This window comes from Podarcis cretensis (assembly GCF_951804945.1).
Source record: "Podarcis cretensis genome assembly, chromosome: 1".
Lineage (NCBI taxonomy): Eukaryota > Metazoa > Chordata > Lepidosauria > Squamata > Lacertidae > Podarcis > Podarcis cretensis.
Window position 1 is genome coordinate 115,462,167 of NC_137170.1, and position 19,537 is coordinate 115,481,703.

General features: G+C 44.5%; 1 protein-coding gene across 2 annotated transcripts in view; it reads right to left on the bottom strand.

Annotated features, from left to right (window-relative positions):
* Nucleotides 1-19,537, bottom strand: part of DNAJC10 (DnaJ heat shock protein family (Hsp40) member C10) — a 35,660-nt gene that overhangs the window by 3,883 nt on the left and 12,240 nt on the right. For both annotated transcript variants that reach the window (XM_079977830.1, XM_079977831.1), the window contains 18 exons: nucleotides 18,762-18,844; nucleotides 17,886-18,017; nucleotides 17,290-17,383; nucleotides 16,926-17,003; nucleotides 15,460-15,503; nucleotides 15,011-15,148; nucleotides 12,779-12,868; nucleotides 11,675-11,788; nucleotides 11,118-11,232; nucleotides 9,202-9,329; nucleotides 7,096-7,212; nucleotides 5,875-5,976; nucleotides 4,733-4,888; nucleotides 3,959-4,092; nucleotides 2,387-2,440; nucleotides 1,824-1,971; nucleotides 1,087-1,206; nucleotides 738-851 (listed from right to left, as the gene is read on the bottom strand). In XM_079977830.1, the coding sequence (XP_079833956.1) occupies nucleotides 738-851; nucleotides 1,087-1,206; nucleotides 1,824-1,971; nucleotides 2,387-2,440; nucleotides 3,959-4,092; nucleotides 4,733-4,888; nucleotides 5,875-5,976; nucleotides 7,096-7,212; nucleotides 9,202-9,329; nucleotides 11,118-11,232; nucleotides 11,675-11,788; nucleotides 12,779-12,868; nucleotides 15,011-15,148; nucleotides 15,460-15,503; nucleotides 16,926-17,003; nucleotides 17,290-17,383; nucleotides 17,886-18,017; nucleotides 18,762-18,844 (1,961 nt within the window). The remainder of the gene's footprint in view (nucleotides 1-737; nucleotides 852-1,086; nucleotides 1,207-1,823; nucleotides 1,972-2,386; nucleotides 2,441-3,958; nucleotides 4,093-4,732; nucleotides 4,889-5,874; nucleotides 5,977-7,095; nucleotides 7,213-9,201; nucleotides 9,330-11,117; nucleotides 11,233-11,674; nucleotides 11,789-12,778; nucleotides 12,869-15,010; nucleotides 15,149-15,459; nucleotides 15,504-16,925; nucleotides 17,004-17,289; nucleotides 17,384-17,885; nucleotides 18,018-18,761; nucleotides 18,845-19,537) is intronic.

The following is a 19,537-nucleotide window of genomic DNA, read 5'->3' on the forward strand; positions in this document are numbered from 1 at the left end:
GAATTCGAACGCCTTGCGAGACAAACATTTTGGCTCTGGAACACCGCAAACCCTGAAGTGAGTGTTCCGGTTTGCAAACATTCTTTGGAACTCAAACGTCCATTGTGGCTTCCGATTGGCTGCAGAAGCTTCCTGGAACCAATTGGAAGCTGCGCCTTGGTTCCTAAATGTTTTGGAAGTCAAATGGACTTCCGGAACGGATTCCGTTTGACTTCAGAGTTACGACTGTACCCTGTGGTAGACCGATATTGCAATTTAGCTACTTGGCTACCATAGCACATAGTCATTCAGCATCAAAACATCTCTTGTCAATTGCAGTGGATCCTTAGAAGCATTTGAAATGCTTCTGTCCCAGCAAACACAAATGCAACAGAAGGGGTGGTATAGCTGCTGCACACCCAATTTCAGAGGTTGTCTCTGACAGTAGCTTTGTGTTTTCATTCCAATAAGGCAGAGGCAACTGACAGTCACTGATTCCCCCTCCCCACCTATTGCCCCCTTCATCCCATATCCCACATGCTGTTCCGGATAGTCTCCTTAGTTCTCAGGATCATCTTTTGGGGAGGTGACACAGAGGGTCACAGTGGGTAGGAGACTTTTTTTTTTAATTAGGTGCCCGTGCATAGCATGATCAGAACCAATCGCAACAAATCCACCACCATGAACACAAATAGCCAGAGGAGAAAGATGCTAAAATATCTGTGTCAAATTCAACCGGGGCGGGGGCGGAATCTCACCTTGTTTCTGGAAGATTTTTTCCTCTTTTTCTTAATATCTCCTACTTTCTCCATCAGGAGTTCAGCTATGGCTTTTGCATCATGGCTGTCTATGTGCTCCCCAAATGCATTTTTCTTAAAATGAAACAAAAACAAACAAACACAGAGGTAAGGTCTCAGCCGGCGTACCAGATCAAGCTGGTAGACAGTCGCCCAGGACACAAAATTGACCTCCACCTCCATGGACAGCAGTGAGTCCAAAATGACTCCCAAAATACACCCCTTCTTGCCTGCATAGCATGTGTTCCACGACAGAACTGCACCCCTCCCCGCCTCATAGTTGACACGATGGAGATTTCTTTGCCTTTACCTTTGCTCCTTGGTAAGGATAAAACTTCACTGTTGGATAGGCTCTGATGCCAGCAGATTGACACGTCTGCGCGTAAGCCTGGCAGTCAACTTTCCCAGCTTTCACTTTCCCTTTAACAGCCTTAAAAATTGAGGAGGAGGAGGAGACAGGAGTTAAAACCTATTGGTAAAAAAAGAGGGTCCCCACCCACATCTGCTTCCACGACTGCCAACTAGTTTCACTAGTGAGATGCTCTGAATAAGTGGATGTGAAATCCACAAGGCAGGGGCTGTCAAGGTTTTGAGGCCCACAAACCCGTGCACAAACTGGAGACAATGTCCCGGGCACCAAAGGCCGCAACCAAGCACACACAACTTCTTCTATGGGCTACAGTAGAATGTTCCTCTCAAGGCTTAATTTCAGTGGAGGGAGGAAACCCTTCAAGTGACACAGAAGACCTCACTGGGCATGTATAGGGCTGCCATACATCCGAGTTTTCCCAGATACGTCCAGGAATCAGGCAGCCATTTTGTGTCTGGGCAGATTTTTGGTGAATCATTCAGAAAATACTAATATTAATCCAAGCGGAAGAAAAACGCTTAACAACTTTCCCCAGATTTTCACTTTGGGGAATATGGCAACCCTAGGCATGTGTGCAGGGGCCAACATGGCTGCAATTCATCGAAAATAGCTTGGGAGGAAAAGGAGAGCACTGAACCGACAGTGACTTGCCACTGCAGGGAGATCAGGCCGTTTACCTTAGCTAGGATCTCAAATTCCGGAGCAAAATTTTGGCAAGGGCCGCACCAGGGAGCGTAAAAGTCGACAACCCAATGCTCTTTCCCATTCAGAACTTTGTCAGTGAAGCTCTGAGGTGTCAGATCCAGAGACACCCGAGGTAAATACCTTTGAAAAGGGAAAAAGAAAACAAGGAACTTGGGATTTCAGAGACACACAAGCTACTCCTCCCAAAACTAGTGGCCTGTCACCAGGAAAGGTCCTGTTTGCCTTCTATTCACTGTTGGCATCAACACCTGAGTGGAGGAAGACCTATTGAATAGGTTCTCCCCTGGTGTCCAAAAATAGGACTGCAAAGGTCTGAAGAGCATTTTTTTTTTGGGGGGGGGGGGGCTTCATGCATACAGCCTTCAATACAATCCAAAAGTGAGGCAGTCAGTGCAACAGCATAGATGGTGGGGATGGCGATGGTGAGGCTAACCTGAATGGCCCTACAGCCCCCTCCATCGATTATTCTATGTGGGTCAGTCCCACCCCCCTGGAAAAAGTACGCTGTGAATAACGTTTTGAGGCAAGCACTCACCCTAGTGCCCATCTTCTCAGTGAATGTGCATTTCTGTTCCAGCCGTTGTAGCTACTGTTAAAAACAGAAGTATAAAAGAAAAAAAAATCAAAATGGGCAGAAAGAGGAAACACCTCTGTAGCACACTTTCTGTTCACTGGTGCCCACCCAAAGATCATGATATTTAGCTGGGCACTGGATTCTCTATTTCAGCCAATAGATTTTCCCCACACAGGGCAGGATTCATCTCATGGGCACTGCCATCGTGCAAGGACTTCCACTTGCACGATGCCATTTCCCACCCCACGTAAACCCCCCCCCCCAAAAAAAATAGACTCTGGGTCAGGGGTCAGGGGAACCCCCAGGACAGCGCATAGGCAGAGGAGGAAGAGGAGGGGAGATCCTGCTATCTGGCAAGGTGAAATGCTTGCTCAGGTGGAAGATATGTCATTCCATTTCAAATTTGGCATGAGATTTCACGCATGCTTTCCTTCAGAGGAATAATTCCATTGGCAGGAAATGACATACTGTAACAAAAACGAAACAGCTTTAAAACACCCAAAACCCTGCTGGGTGACACACCAATATTAGAAGAAATAAAGATGATAGGATATCAATTATCAAATGAGCCCACTGACTATACAGTCGTACCTTGGAACCCTGAATGCCTTGGTATTCAGACGTTTTTGCTCCCGAACGCCGCAAACCCAGAAGTGATTGTTCTGGTTTGCGAACGTTCTTTGGAACCAGAACATCCAATGGGGCTTCCGTGGCTTCCAACTGGCTGTAGTAGCTTCCTGCAGCCAATCAGAAGCACACTTTGGTTTCTGAACATTTTGGAAGTCGAACGGACTTCCGGAACAGTTTCTGTTCGACTTCCAAGGTATGACTGTATAGAGAACTACAATTAATAAGGGGTGGGTCTAAATACTCCTAAACACATATATTATTTGGGTAAACTGAAGACGCAATTGCCCCAGGAGATCAAGAAATGGTTACCCATCTTTTAACTGCAGCCTACATGATTTTAGTGTGGAACTGGAAATACTTGGAAACATCTACGTTAAAAACGTGGGTTATATGAATTTGGGATATTGCTTTAAGGGTCAGATGAACAAGTATCCTTAGCGTCAGGCAAGCTAGAAAGGGTGGCGATACTTCAGTTGCTTATTGGAATAACTGGAATGCAAGACAATATTAATTCATACATTCTTTTGGAAAAAATCTAATATTTGTATCAATAACGTTCTCAGGTAAAATGTAATGGTAAATTATTAAATGTAATTGAAAATTTAACAATTCTGGCTATAAAAAAAATCAGGTGAGTAAAAAGACAATTTTAAATAAATGAGTAAAGAACACCTTATGATAATAAAAAATACACCTCTCTAGGTTATAACTTGTACTTTCTAATAGATTAAACCTTAAAAAGGGGAGGGGGGAGAATGATATTTAATTGTCAGATTGTGCCACTGAGGGAACTCCTGATTTAGTCTAGTCTGATTATCAGATCCATAGCACTAGTAAGTCACATAATACGCATGGTTTTCAGTAAGTATTTAAGAACAAATCTAAGCAACTTGCATTACTCACTAGTACTGATAAGATGATGCTGATTTTTGTGGGAAAAGTCTTATTTCAGGATAACCTTGAATGTTTTCTTGATGACAAAGGGAGAAATATTTTTGGCAGTCCACGCTACCAACTGAAACCAGTCCATTCAGCAACTGAAACAGAGAAACAATTATTCAATTAAATCAGCAAAACTTGGTGAAATAAAAGACCCCTCCACTTTTAAAATAAACATCCTGTACTGATCATTGGTATGCATGCTAGGGGTATGTGTGTCTCAATATCTCAAAATGAAAATGAACAAGGAACTAAGCATTTAGTGATCAGATGAGCATGATTGACACTGGGCACTGAAAAGAACTGATTGCTTGTGTCAGGGAACTGACATCAGAGCGAGAGGCGGAGGCAGGGCTCCAGAGCGATGCCGGAGAGGGGACCAGCAGGGGGGAAGGAATTCAGCGTAACACCAGTAGAGAAGAGAGGGAGATGGAGGAATTGGTGACAGGGCTCCGAGACCCTTCACCAGAAACTAGTGGAGAGAGTGCTGGCACGCCCCAGCCGTCCCCTTACTTGCGCAGACGAGTTCCGCGCAGGGAACATAGGCGGAGACTTGGCGTCAAACAGCTTTTATGCTGGAAGAGGTTCAAGAAACGCCCACTGATGGATTCTGCAAGTGACTAACAGGTCACGGAGGGCGAGCTGTGAGCCTAAGCATGGTTGGGCAAGCAATCAAACTAAACCGAAGGCAATTAACGCACAAGTAACCCCCTTACAACCATTACAGCTTGGTTTTACCCTGGCCATCCTCTTCCATTCAGGCATTAAGGCTTGGCAAGGACCACACCACGGAGCATAGAAATCAACCATCCAGATTTCGTTAGCCTTCTTTTTCTTCACCAACTCACTGAAGGTCTCGGGTGTGAGAGAAACTACTGACGGGTTTATGAGATCCTAAGGCACAGAAAGGAGGAAGGCTCACTTCATCTGCTCTCAGAATTTATAGAAGGAACAGCTCAAGTTGTGTAAAGTCATTTGCAATTTGTTTATAGTAGGCGCGCGTGCGCGCGCGCACGCACGCGCGCACGCACACACGCACACACACACACACACACACACACACACGATTGCCGTATTTCTGTAACTGCCATCTGTTTTAACTGAGTTGAGAATTTTAAATTGTTGAAACCCAGCGTTCGACCTGCTGATGAAGAACCCCACTTTTGGCTTCAGCTCCAACTACTTTTTGACCCTGTCCATCACCGGCATGTACCCTCCCCAAAGCACTTGGACAGGGGGAAAAAGGTTCCCCACCCCTGGCTGAAGGCAAGCACTGGGAAAACAAATCAGATACCAAGAATGGCTTACAAATTCATGGGATATGAGCAAGTTGACTGAGGTTACGTGACCCAGCTTCTGGAAAGAACCTTTTTCAACTCTACACTATCCTTTCTGAAGTAAGGCAGCCAGAACTCTACACAGTATTCCAAAGTTTTCTTTCCAATTCCTTTCCTGATGTTCCCTAGCATGTAATTTGAAGAAGAAGAGTTTGGATTTGATATTCCGCTTTATCACTACCCAAAGGACTCTCAAAGCGGCTAACATTCTCCTTTCCCTTCCTCCCCCACAACAAACACTCTGTGAGGTGAGTGAGGCTGAGAGACTTCAGAGAAGTGTGACTGGCCCAAGGTCACCCAGCAGCTGCATGTGGAGGAGCGGAGACACGAACCCGGTTCACCAGATTACGAGTCCACCACTCTTAATCACTACATCACACTAGCTCTCCTTTTCACAGCTACCACATACAGGGTTGAAACCTTCTTCAAGCTATCTGCTATGGTCAGTATGGTAGGTTTCCTTCAACCTTCCATTCAGGAACTCAAACACCAAACGACAACTTTTAGTGAAGCAACAGAAAATTCACAAAATTCAACAATTACCTCAATAAACTCCAGGATCTGCTCAGAAGAGTGATGCCCCTCGTATTCGTGAGTGTGAGACTGGTTGAATACCACCGTTGTTGGGTAAGCTCTAATGTTGTGCTGCAAAAGATCAAGATGAAAACATCTTCAGAAATCATAGGGAGAGATCCCCTTTTAAGCCTCAACTGATTTCTGCCTTTTCATTCAGTACCTGGGCAGGTGAAGTTCTCAGGGCTGAAACCTGAGGGCAGATCCATAGCCTACATACAAAGCACATCCAAAGCACATTTCAGGCTTTCATGACTTCCCACCCGCTGGAAAGAATTTTGAGAACCATAGTTCCAATACACAGCTCCCTTAACAAACTACAGTTCACAGGATTTTTTGATGGAAGCCATGTGTGTTCAATGCGCTTTAAATGTATTGTGTTCATCTGCCCTTCAAAGGAAACCTCCATTACTCCAATAATTGCAAAAAACCCCACAAACCTCTGCGGTATAGAGAAGGCCTGTGCAGCATAACAATGAGAGGGATGCTGGCTAGTGTTTTTAAGTTAAAAGTTGTACAGATTTCTGTTTCCTGTAATACAGTGATAATGGGCTGTATCTTATGTTAGTCATACTCAGAGTAGGTCCACTGAAATTAATAGGCAGGACTAATTTTAGGCCCATTAATTTCAATTATTCTGATCCGAGCAAAACTTAGTTGGATAGCATCCTATAGTTTTTAATTCTTCTAAAGTGCCTTGCACTCATTTTTTTTATAGGTATAAAGAGGTGGAATATAATATGATGCAAGGAAGGAATCCTCTCAGCTTTTTAGATCTCAAAACTCAGGCCTTTACTTTAAAAATAAGTCAGGTTTCTGGTAGGCTTTCCATACAATGGTGTCTGAAAATCTAGTTCTTTTTGTGTCTCTTTAAACAGTGTCTTGCCAGTCTTCTAAGTCAGCTCAAATTCCATGCCTTCTTCCTATTCTATGAACTTTTATTTGCAAGACTCCCAAGTTCATGGAGTTTCATGTCTGTGAGAGCTGAAAAGTATGCAGGAGTTAAAGAGGCTTACAAAAAAAGTTAACGTGACTTACAGGTGCCAGTGGGGATTTTGTATGAATTGCGGTCCAATTAATTTTCATCACAGTCATTGTTTTGCAATGACTGCAAAACAATTGGGCTATCACTTTTCAAAACCGGAACAAAGCTATGTTTATGTGGGGGAAATATTTAAATTTGCAGTTTACCATGTTGCAAATCCCTTCATGAACTGTACAGTCTAGTGTGCCAAATTTCAGTTGACCATAGAGTTGCTTTGATGCTTTCCTCAGTTCCGGCAGCAAAGCTCGACAAGGGGGGCACCACTGAAGAGAGAGAGAGGGGAAAACAACAACCACCAAATATAAATTTCTCACCAAATACAGTAAATTATTTCTTACTCTCAGATATTAGACACTGATAGAACATTTTCTATGGTTCCCAGAAGGGTGTCCTGGGATCTCCCTCTTCATCCCCAGAGAAGAAAGCACCAAAAGGGGTTTGCCCTTGCTAATTTCCCCCACTGTGAGGGCAGACACCTCCAATCCCTTGCCACTCAGCTGGTGATCTGACAGTGGTATTGTCAAAAGGGGTGTGTGCTAGGGGCTGGATCCAAAAACAGGGGTAAGGGGAAGTATACCAGCCCTGGAGATGACATAGTGATTTCCCTTCCTACTGGGACCAATAGGAGGAAAAGTTTGGGTGGGAAACACATCAGCCCACAAAAGAAGATGAAAACCCCATGGAGAAACACCAACAGCCCACCTTCTGCCTTGCCGGTGTGAGCCCAGCAGATTGGGGGGCCGGGTGGTTTCTGCACTTCCAAGATTCTCCCCACAACCCTGGTAGGAGAGCTATATATTATCTTCTCCCCAAAACAAATGATAAACCATTTTCTGACTAAAATGATAAGACGAATGACAACTGTTCACATGCTGAAGACAGATGTAGGGTAAATGCCAACGTGGCCTTCCTAATTACGTGAGCAGTTTGGAATTTCCCCAAGAGGTTGTGAGCTCTTTCCATTGAGTTTTTCTAAAGAGATGGAACAGGTAGCTCTTGGGGATGCCTTAGATACAGGACACATGGTCTTGCAGCAAGGCGCTGATGATAGCCATCTTCAAATATTTAAAGGGCTTTCAAGAGGGAGAGGGCTTGTTTTCTCATGTCCGGACTGGAGGAGCCAAATCAATTGCTTCAAGTTACAAGAAAGGAGATTCCAACTAAAGATTAGGAAGAACTTTCTGATGGCAAGAGCTGTTCCAACAGGGGAACAGACTCTACTGTCTGTTGTGGACTCTCCTTCCTTGGAGTTTTTTAAGCAGAGGTTGGATGGCCATGCATCATGGATGCTTTAGTTGAGAGTCCTGCAATACAGGTGGGGTTTTTTTGGACTAGATGACCCTCCTCCAACTCTACAATTCTATGGTTCTATGGTTGGTGATGTCTTCCATTGTATCCCTTCCTCCTCCAATTCTAAGTGCCCTCTGCTAACCAGGTTAAAGCCGGAAACACTGCTGTTGCAAAAAACTGTGGAATGAAATTTCTACATGCCAGCCTAGAATTGGACTGGTCATGTTGTCCAGATGCCTGATTATCGTCTACCAAAGCAACTACTCTATTCCAAACTTAGAAGTGGAAAGCGTAATGTTGGTGGTCAACAAGAGAGGTTTAAAGACTCTCTCAAGGCAAATCTTAAAAAAATGTAGTATAAACACAGACAACTGGGAAACACTGGCCTGCAGGTACTCCAATTGGAGAGCAGCCTTTACCAAAGGCGTCATGGACTTTGAAGATGCTCAAACTCAGGATGCAAGGGAGAAATGTGCTAAGAGGAAGGCATGCTTGGCAAACCCTCACCATTATCAACTCCCTCCCGGAAACCTATGTCCCCACTGTGGAAGGACGTGTGGATCCAGAATTGGCCTCCACAGTCATTTACAGACTCACTGTTAAGGCCATGTTCATCGAAGACAATCTCACTCGGCTACGAGTGATCACCAAAGAAAAAGAAGCTTTGAAAATTCTTTCACGGTTATAATAACACAGTGGGAGGAACCGCTACATTGTGAGGATGGACTTCCACTCAAGCAACAGGACTTCTCCGTCTCTCTCCCCTCAGCCCATTCTCCCCCCCCCCCAAATCTGCTCCAGAACGTCCCCCAACCCTTTGGAACAAATTCTGAAGGTGCACTGGAGATTGCAAGGCAAGGAAAGAAGGAAGGTGAAGTCCTTTTGTTCCATTCACAGCCAAATAGTTTTGGATGCAACACAGCCTACATCTCTATGGGAGAACGAGGTGCTGCAATAGTTACAGGTGCAAAGAAGTCAACAAGCCATGGTTCCTTCTCCTTGCCAGGAAAATTCTGAGGCCCAAGAGTGACGACATGGGAATTCACGCTTTCCTTGGCAAAAGCCACTATGTCGTACAGAATCTTCTTTCCTTCAAAAGGAAAAGAAAACAAAGCATTCGTGAGGATTAGCTCCCTATTATTTGCTAAAGTAGAATGGAAAATAAGGGGAGGGAAAGAACCAAAAAATGTATTTATTTTTCAGTCCAGTTTAATAGGCAATAGGGTTGTTGCATCCAACTAAGTCATCCTTGGACTTAGACCCATTGAACTCACCACAGATTTCAGTAGGATGACTTTGCTGGGATTCAACCCAAAGGGCTGACTGAGTTTTACAAAATCCTTCCCCTCCCAAATGAGGCTTGGTATGTTTACGTGGCAGTCAGCCATGTCAGGACGCAGGTGGCGCTGTGGGTTAAAGCCTCAGCGCCTAGGGCTTGCCGATCGAAAGGTCGGCGGTTCGAATCCCTGCGGCGGGGTGCGCTCCCGCTGCTCGGTCCCAGCGCCTGCCAACCTAGCAGTTCGAAAGCACCTCCAGGTGCAAGTAGATAAATAGGGACCGCTTCCCAGCGGGAAGGTAAACGGCGTTTCCGTGTGCGGCTCTGGCTCTGGTTCTGGCCAGAGCAGCGATGTCACGCTGGCCACGTGACCCGGAAGTGTCTCCGGACAGCGCTGGCCCCTGGCCTCTTAAGTGAGATGGGCGCACAACCCCAGAGTCTGTCAAGACTGGCCCGTACGGGCAGGGGTACCTTTACCTTTTACAGCCATGTCAGATATTAATCACTCATACTTCAGAAATTCACAAGGATGATCACAATAGAAATCAGCGCTCTTTGTGAAAGGCAGAGGAGGATTTATTTCTTTACGAATTCATGAGCCACTCTGCATTTAAAGAACACCCAAGCAGTGTATAAAAACAGACTACAAATCACAAAGAAATGTTAAAAACGTGAAGCTAGCAAGTATCAAAATTCTAGCAGCAAAGGTGGGAGGAAAATAGAGGAAACATCGGGGCTGGGAAGTCAGCTTTAAAACTTATATAACATTTGTATCAATTTGTATCAATATGGTCATAATTTGTTTTGTTTTGAACTATGGAAAACCAATAAAAATAACTGGCCAAAAACCCCAACCAAAATTCTAGCTCTGGAAAAATGAAAGAGCAAAACTCCCAACAGCATAACACAGGGCAAAGCAAGGTAATTTGTTAGAAATTGATCAGAGTTGTACAGTGGTACATCGGTTTGCGAACGAAATCCATTTCGGAAGCCCGTTCACCTTCCGAAATGTCCGAGAACTGAGGCGCGGCTTGCCATTGGTTGCAAGAGCTTCTTGCACTCAGCAGAAACCGCGTCACACATTTGGGTTCCAAAAAACGTTCAAAAACGGAAGCATTTACTTCAGGGTTTTCGGCCTTCAGGAGCCGAACAGTACAATAATGGAGGTGTTTGGTAACTGAGGTTCCACTGTGTAAGCAAGCATCTTTCAGACTAAAAGCGTATCTAAGGGGCAGACATTACATAACAAACTCTCCATTCCTAAAATAAAATAAATAAAATAAAGGGAGCCTTGGGAAGCTAGGATTTTGAGTGGTTTCCCTGCCTCAAAATGTCAGTTTCCAAGCTGTTTTGGTGTGGGGGGGGGGGAGGGTTGGGAAGAAGGAGTGCTTGGGAGTTTAAAAATGACTGGTGTGTGTGGGGGGGTCAGCCCCCCCGCTCCTATTCCTCTGCTGACACAGCCACCTGGTACTGCTTTTCATGTGTGTGTATGCGACTTAGATGCAGATGTTTGAAACTTGTAGCAACTCCCTAAGGAAGATGCATTTACAGGCACCAGAATATTGTTACATCCTGTAACTTTTCTACGCAAGAGTCGCTTACCGTGGTGAATTTCATAGTCGTTTATTCCCCTTCCTTTAAAGACTACGACGCACGGCTGATAAACGTACAGATCATTACAAACGTTTGGGGCAGAAAGGCAGTCAAACTTGCCAACCTGTGAAATGAAAAGCCATTTGTTTGTTACGACCCTAGGATAATTTATCCATTAAATATCACAAATACACACTTCTTGCATTGCATTTAAGGGGTTCATGAATGCTATTAAGTCTGTCTATTTTTTCCCATTGAAACAAAAATATAGCAACGTGGGTTAGGTCAGTGATGTGATATTTGTGGCCCTCCAGAGGTTGCTGGGCTCCAGACTCCCATCAGCACCAGCCAGCACTCTTGTATTCCAACATCTGCATTCCAACATCTGTAATGCCACAAGTGTCCCAACAATGGCCTAGCCAGAAGGATGAGGTCTCAAGTGAAAGGAGACTATGTAGCTCTGCAGGTTGGGGGGAAGATATTGAGCCTAATAATATTCTTTTGAGGCAAGTCCCCTGCTCCACCCCACCCATGTCCATCCATTTTACAGGTTCTCCTTATCTCACCTGAATATTTTCTGCTTTAAGGAGGTAACTTAGTTTTTTAAGGTCATGGTCATCTGACTTGCCAGTCTCACCAAACTGAAAGAAGATCAGCCATCGGTGATGGGCAAGGTGATCCTTAAAAAGGGAGGAGAAAAAGAAATTAAGAGGTAAAGACAAATCCATCCATCTGTTAGAAGAATAAGAAACTGGCTTGCTCAAAGCTCTATAGAACTGCAGATTTTAGTCAAAATCAAGCAAGAAAAGAGAGAGGGATCAAATGGATTCTTTGATTTTGCACCAATTCAAGTTGCTGAACTTCAGAATACAGTTGTACCTCGGAACGGAATCCGTTCCGGAAGTCAAACAGACTTCCAAAATGTCCAGGAACCAAGCCATGGCTTCCGATTGGCTGCAGGAGCTTCCTGTAGCCAATCAGAAGCTGTGGAAGCCGCAACGGATGTTCAGGTTCCAAAGAACATTTGCAAACTGGGACAATCACTTCTGGGTTTGCAGCGTTCGGGAGCCAAAACGTTCGTCTCACAAGGTGTTCCGACTTACGAGGTACGACTGTACTTTGGATGGCGCAAAACAACACTGACATTTTGCTAAAGAACTCTGTGTTATATCCCAGAAGACACTCATGGCAAGATTGTGGTGAAATCAGAAACTAAAATATAATATATATGTACACACACACACAAAAACACTGTGCCTTGTGGGACATATTTGGCAGAAGAAAAGGCTGAGGAGTAAACCCTACACAAATCCAGAGTGGAGTCCCTAATATGGTTGGATGGCACCTTGCACACTTCCTTCTGGTAGCTCCTGCAGCCAAGCTGGTGCCAAATGTATTGCTCTGCTTTCTTTTGGACCACACCAGTGAGGCCAGGGTGTGTGTGTGTGTGTGTCTTGTACTCTGGACAGCCCAACACCTCCACACCCACGGCCCACGCTTATGCCCCGGAGAGGTCACTTTGGTCTGCTAATGCAGCAAAAACAATGTGGGAGGCAGCAGTTGCGAGTTACCAGTCTCTGCAGCTATATTTGGAGGACTATGGTTTCCCTTCTCCTGTTCTGAACCAAACCATGACACCCAAATGCAGTCAAGATGAGAACACTCTTTACCTGTAAGGAAGATGCTGAGATCATTTGAAATCCTGGAAGGTGCTGCATGACTTCCAAATATATATCTCTTGCGTCCAAAGTGTTCAGGAACTAGAGAGACAGGGAAATCTCCACGTGAGTTTTATCCTTTCTTGTGTTATATTTATAATACACTGCTTTATCCCCTACATACCCAACAGATCAGCGCATTCTGCAGGAGAAGGAATCCTGCATAAACCATCCTACCAGGAGCTCTGTTTTGCCTGATGTTAGAATCAGGCCTTTAGTGTAGTGGCACCTACCCTTTGGAATTCCCTCCCACTGCACATCAAACAAGCGTCTTCGCTGTCGTCTTTTTGGTGCCTGCGAAAGAGATTCCTCTTTCCACAAGCCTTCTGAAATCTTTCCCCCAATTGGAACTGGGATTTGAACTGATTCCATTCATGTAGGCACTGTTTGCTGCTCTAAACTGTTTCTCTATTTCTGATTGTTTTTCAAAGGAATGTTTTATCTGTGCAGTTGTTTTAGCTGTATATAAACTGCTTCATATATGCCGTTATATTGTACATCACTTTGGGGTGCTTCACAGGGAAGTGATCAATACATGAAATCAATAACAGAATTCCAAAAGCTTATCTCTGGGCTACCGTGGATGGCTTTGGAGGACGGCTTAAAAAGACGGAAGGAGTACACAGACAAGGAGCAGGAGGATTATATCCTCATCGAGCCCAGTCTATTTCCGTCACTCTCCTATCCTTCAAAGCATCTCGTGCGCTGCCTGAAATGACCCTGGGTAGGAGGGAAGTCTAGAAACAGCAGAACTGCTGCCAGCTACATGTTCCTCCTCATTTGCACCTTCAAAAGGTTTCAGTACTAGACAGGCAGAACAACCAGCACCGCTCAAGATCTCCCCTAGAAGATGCCTGTTGCTGGCTCCAAGAAGAGGAAGGTGTCTTTTCCCATTCGCTTTATGAGTTAACTTGGGTTATTCAGAGCCTTCTTGCTTATTCAGAGCTCCTTTTGGTGACCTGGAGCAGTCTTGTGTCACAGCCTGGAGTTGGCCAACTTTGAACCCGAAGGCAGAACAAGACTTACTCTATGGCTGTGAGCCTCCAAGTATCTTAAACTCCAAAGCACCATACCAACAGTCCTGAAAATGTACCACTGCAGAAACAACACCTAGTGTTTGTAACAGGTCTACTACCCTCGAAGCACATTAATTTATGATGGAGTTCGCACCTAACCCTGAAATATACTGCTTCCTCAGTTTTCTTTGGGATGCTTGGAATATTTAACAAAGCATGCTTATAAGCAAATCATGTAATATTCTTTCCCGGTAAGGAACCAAGTGGTTGTTTGCTTTGGGCATGACCCAGTCAGTGCTTAATTCTGACTGGTTCCGATCGGATTTCAGAATTGGCTTGCCCTTCCTTTTTTAGGTTCATTTTAAATAAAAATACAAGCATGAAAAGAAGCCCGGTTTCATGTACCAATCAAGATCACAGCACACTCGCGCACAAGAAAAGGAGTCTTGCCTTATAACAAGAGACACAAATACAACTTGTATTGCAGGCAACAGCAGTAACCTTAGCTGGTGCTCTATATGGCAGATAGCTATGGCTCAGGGGATGCTCTGAAGACACACAAGGCCATGACTTTTCTGAAACCAAGCAGGTCTGGGTCTAGTCCAGCCTTTCTCAACCTGTGGGTCCCCAGATGTTGTTGAACTACAACTCCCATCACCCCTAGCTAGCAGGACCAGAGCTTAGGGATGATGGGAGTTGTAGTCCAACAACATCTAGGGACCCACAGGTTGAGAACCACTGGAGTCGGTGCCTGGATGGGTGGCCTCCTGGGAACCAGCTTGGGTTCCACGAAGGAAGAAGGTGGCACATAAATTAAGGAAACAAATGAACAAACTGCCCTGTCCAGTATCAGCAGCTGTCTATATTAAGTATAAACGTGTAAGCATGCAGGTGCGTAGGGTGAATTCTGGTGCTTTCAGGACAGCATCAAAATGTTTCGGTGATAAGAGAACACAGAGAAAGTACAATTAAGCATCTAGAGATACAGATAAAGCATGGATGTTTTCTAAGACACATAATTCAATTTCTCTTCTGGGGGCCAGCAACATATGAGGAATTAAAATATAAATCAACTTCTTCTTTTTTGGGGGGGGGCGACACTTTCCCCTTCACCACCGCCGCCACCTCACCGCACAGATATGCAAACCAATCGTAAAGCGACTCATACCAAAACACCTCCTCTCTCTTTATTAGTTAAAGTGGCTCCGGGCGGAAAGAATGCGGTAGTGCTAGTTGAGATATCCAAATTATCACAAAGCTCACCCTGGGTGGCACAGTCCATCCAGCCTACATTAACAAGGCCTTCCTGTAGCAAGACAAGCGAGACAACACGAGATCAGATAGATGGCGGCAGGTTAGCTTTCTTTGCACAGGCACCCAGAGGGCATCAAAGAACAACACACATCCAACCATTCAGTTCACGCTTTGCATTTTCTGTTTTGTGAATCCCACCCTAAGTAAAACAAAAAACGGGCATGTTCCAATGTTAAGCATTTTCAACATTTGGTGGAATAATTATTATGCCTCTCCACTGGAAGTCAATGAGACTCAGCAGCATTGAACTTCGCCCGACTCACGCGCGCCATTTGAGAATTCTTGAAATCTAACGCCGCTTACCAACATGCCAGCCAGTTTAAGGCGTGTTCGGGAAGTCAGACAATCTAGAAAATAACAAAAATAGATGTCTGAGAAACAAGATTTTTCATCAGGTTCATGTTTATCTACGTATATGCAACTATGCACAAACAAATAGAGGCTTTTGGTAAAAAAACAACAACTCTGGTGCTTCCAAAGACTTTTTACTTAAGGGCAAAGCTGGGATAGCTCAGTTGGTAGAGAATGAGACTCTTAATCTCAAGGCTTTGGGTTTGAGCCCCACGTTGGGCAACAGGTTCCTGCAATGCAGGGGATTGGACTAGATGACTCTCATGGTCTACAATACTGTGATTCTATAAAGAGGTTAAATTTGGCACATGCTGTCACAGAGAAGCTGCCTTAGGTGCAGAATTATGCCCCCCGCCTGGAGAGTTTTACTGATTTCCTCCCCCCCCCCCCACTCTCCAAAAATCTGCACTGGAGAGTTTGGGGACTGGGGGCTGTGAGAGAATTGGAAAAAGCTGCCTCCTTTTCCATTAAGGAGAATCACATGCCATCTGTAGATGGAAAAAAATAACCTTCCGTTTGCAGAGGGCAAAGTCTGGATCTAACCCAGAAAAATCTGGAGAGTACAGTGGTACCTCAGGTTAAGAACTTAATTCATTCTGGAGGTCCGTTCTTAACCTGAAACTGTTCTTAACCTGAGGTACCACTTTAGCTAATGCGGCCTCCAGCTGCCACTGCGCGATTTCTGTTCTCATCTTGAAGCAAAGTTCTTAACCTGAGGTACTATTTCTGGGTTAGCGGAGTCTGTAACATGAAGCATCTGTAACCCAAGGTACCACTGTATTTGTATGTCACTTCCTCTGTCTTTCTCTTGAAACAAGGAACATGAACTTTAACTCTTAAGACATCAAACACACACACCTCTGCCCGTTAGGGGAGTTTCATTTCCCCTTCACATCTGCAGAGAGGGGCAGAGTAGAATTTTGCACTGGAGGTCTGAAAATGGCACAGGCATTTGCTTAAAAAACAAACTTCAGAGCCTGTTGAATACATTTTGCTGCCTGAGGCAAATGACAAGATGGCGGCTCCCTAATTACACCAGCCAAACAGACTGACAGATGACTCTCACTTTGAGCCTGACAAAGGGGCAGCATCCTGCATGGCGCCTGAGGGCACCAAGATAGGTGAGCTGTAAGGCATAGACACCTCCCTCCCCAACACTTTGTTGCTACCCCTGCCTTGCAACATCTGCTGCTTGCTCGAGTCTGCCTAATGGTAGGGCAGGTCCTGATGAGACTGAGGGAACCTCTAGAGGCAGCCAGGAACATATCTATGCTTCTGAAAGATAAGCTCTATCAACTAGCATAGAGAAAAGAGGATGTGTTTTAACAATCTCAGTAGGAAATGGGGCACAGCAGGCTAGCAACCAAGCACAAATTTAGGTATTACTAGTTGAAAAAAGTACACATGTATATATTCACCTCCTTGCTCAGCACAAAAAGTTATTAACCAGCCAACGCCAGAAGCAAATGCAGTTTGAACAGCACTGACAAAATTTCCTGAAAAACAGAAAACAAATAATTCCATATTTTAATTCAATTTTTTATACTCCGCCCATCTGGCTGGATTGCCTCAGCCATTTAGGGGATATGCACCTGTTTTCATTCATTCAAAAACTTTACTTAGCATTAACTACTTGTTGCATGACATTGATCCTTTCTACACTTTTCTTAAGATCTGATTGAGAGAGGTTTAGGTTAACTTATCTGTTGCCCAATATTGGCATTACAGGGTTTGAAATATGCGCAAAATTAAAAATAATTTGTCATTAAAGCAGCAGCTTACCTGCCCATAATTCTGTCACTGTGCTTGTGACAAACTGCATGGCAAAACTCATTAAGCTCTCCTTGGACCTGTCTCCAAAATATTTCACTGGGTTCTGCAAGAGAAACACATCTCATTTTAAACCAATAATGCAATTTATGTATTAGCCAATACTTAACACACTGAATTACATCATCCATCCATCCATCCATCCAACCAACCAACCAGAGTCCCAATGTCCTTCATGTTATACTTTGAAAATCTGGGAATCTAACCTTAGCTCTTGGGTGTAAAAATGTATGTAATATCTACAAAGCATCCCTGCCCCCCCCCCTTGCAACAAAAACACCATAATTATTAAAAGGATTCAGAAAGCATACTGCCCTAGAGCCATTCCTGTCCAGGTTTTTGGTGCTAACATTTTCTCTGGGCAACGTTGCTTTCTAGGGTCGTCCTATTAGAACTTACTACATTTGGCCTCATGGGTGGCTGTCCCTAAATCTGAAATAAGTTGCGGTTCTCAAAAAAAAAACAACAAAAAAAAATCCTCACTGGACCAGGACTCCTGTACCTGCCCAGGATGGGTGCTGGAGGAGTACAAATATTTGCTTGCTTACCATTCCAGTTTTAAACACATACAGGCTTGGGTAGCTATTGATTCCTTTATTCCGGCAAAGCATCCTGTTATCGCCACAGTTGACGGCTCCGATACGTATTAACCCATCCATTTCTTTAGCAAATTCTCTCCACTTCCAAGTTGATTTGGGGGGTGGGGGGAAGAAAGCAAGAGCCTAGGTTATTTTTTCTACCAAAAAACGTGATTTGTTTTTGAAATGCTCCCAAGAGAATTTTAAAATGCTTGTTTACCAGCATGCATATAATTCTATCACAACAGTTAAGAACCCAACCCAAGTTGAAGGTCAATGCCATTCTGCCCACCATTCTGATTATCCCTGTAGGATCTCATTCTTTCTACCCACATGTTTTCCATGTCGGTGGGGAACCTCTGGTTCAACTCCTTGCAGAGCTTGTTGAAAAGGGCTGTAGCTCAGTGGTAGAAACATCTGCTTTGCATGCAGAAGGCCCCAGACTCAATCCCCAACATCTCCAGGTAGGACTGAGAATCCTGTCCCCTGTCTGAAACCCTGGAGAGCCTCTACCAGTCAATGTAGACAATACTAAGGTAGACAGACCCATGGTTTGGTTGAGTACAAGGCAGGTTCCGATGACCCCCAAGGATGGCCAATGTGGATGCCAATGTCCTGTAGTCTTGCCAAACGATGTGTCTATGCTTGTACAGAATGGGAGACCAGGCTGCAACCATTAGTGATAGAGCCACAGATTGGTCAATGGCAAGAAAATAATGCAACTCTCGCATACCCTTCAACTCTCATGCTGTGGTAAGAGTCTTCCCCTTTCCCCAACAAGGTCTCTGCCTAAGGAAACTAGGGAATGCATTCAAAAGCAGCATGCATGGGCTGACCTATACCTACCGTCGGTGCTAAATCATGGCAATGGGAGCACCGAGGGGAATAGAAATTGATAAACCACAATTCTCCCGAAGTAACAGCAGCATCTAGAACAACAATATTTAAAAGGGTCAAAATTCTGCCCAATAATTTTCATTAGTTTTCCATTTTTTAAAAAAACAAATTAACAACAAATTAATTCCAATTTAACACAAATTTTAAAATTGACTTTCCACCTCCCTTCTGTCAGAATTCAGTGCCGGTCAGAGGTATGTGCCTATCTCTCCAGGCACCGGCTGAATTCTTTTGACCTCCCTCCGGCGACTCCCGGCAGTAAAAACACACGAGGTCCGTTCCGGCGATTTTTCTCAGGCTGTGAGAAAAACACACCAACTGCTTCTCCTCCTCCCTGCTCTCCAGCATATCCCCAGGGAGGGGAATCAGACTCAGACAGAAATGTATCTACATGTTTTATTCCTGTCTTCAGCAGTCATATAGAGAAAACATGTCTGCTCTCATCAACAAAACAGAGAGAAACTCCAAACTCCACCCATGTACATCCTGTACAGGTCATATGACACACACACTGAGCTAACATCCGGTGCTCAGTACAGAATGGACTGCCCCTTTGTTTCCATGGCAACAGTCACAAACATCCTGTCTGGCTTTGCAGCCACAAGCAGCTGACTGGGCAGCTGGAGCCTTTGCTTGCTGCAGCATTGCTGCTTTAGAATAACATACTCCCCCTAAAGTATCAATGCGTGCTGCGAGCAAAGCGTCATCCAGAGAAGAAAACAAAC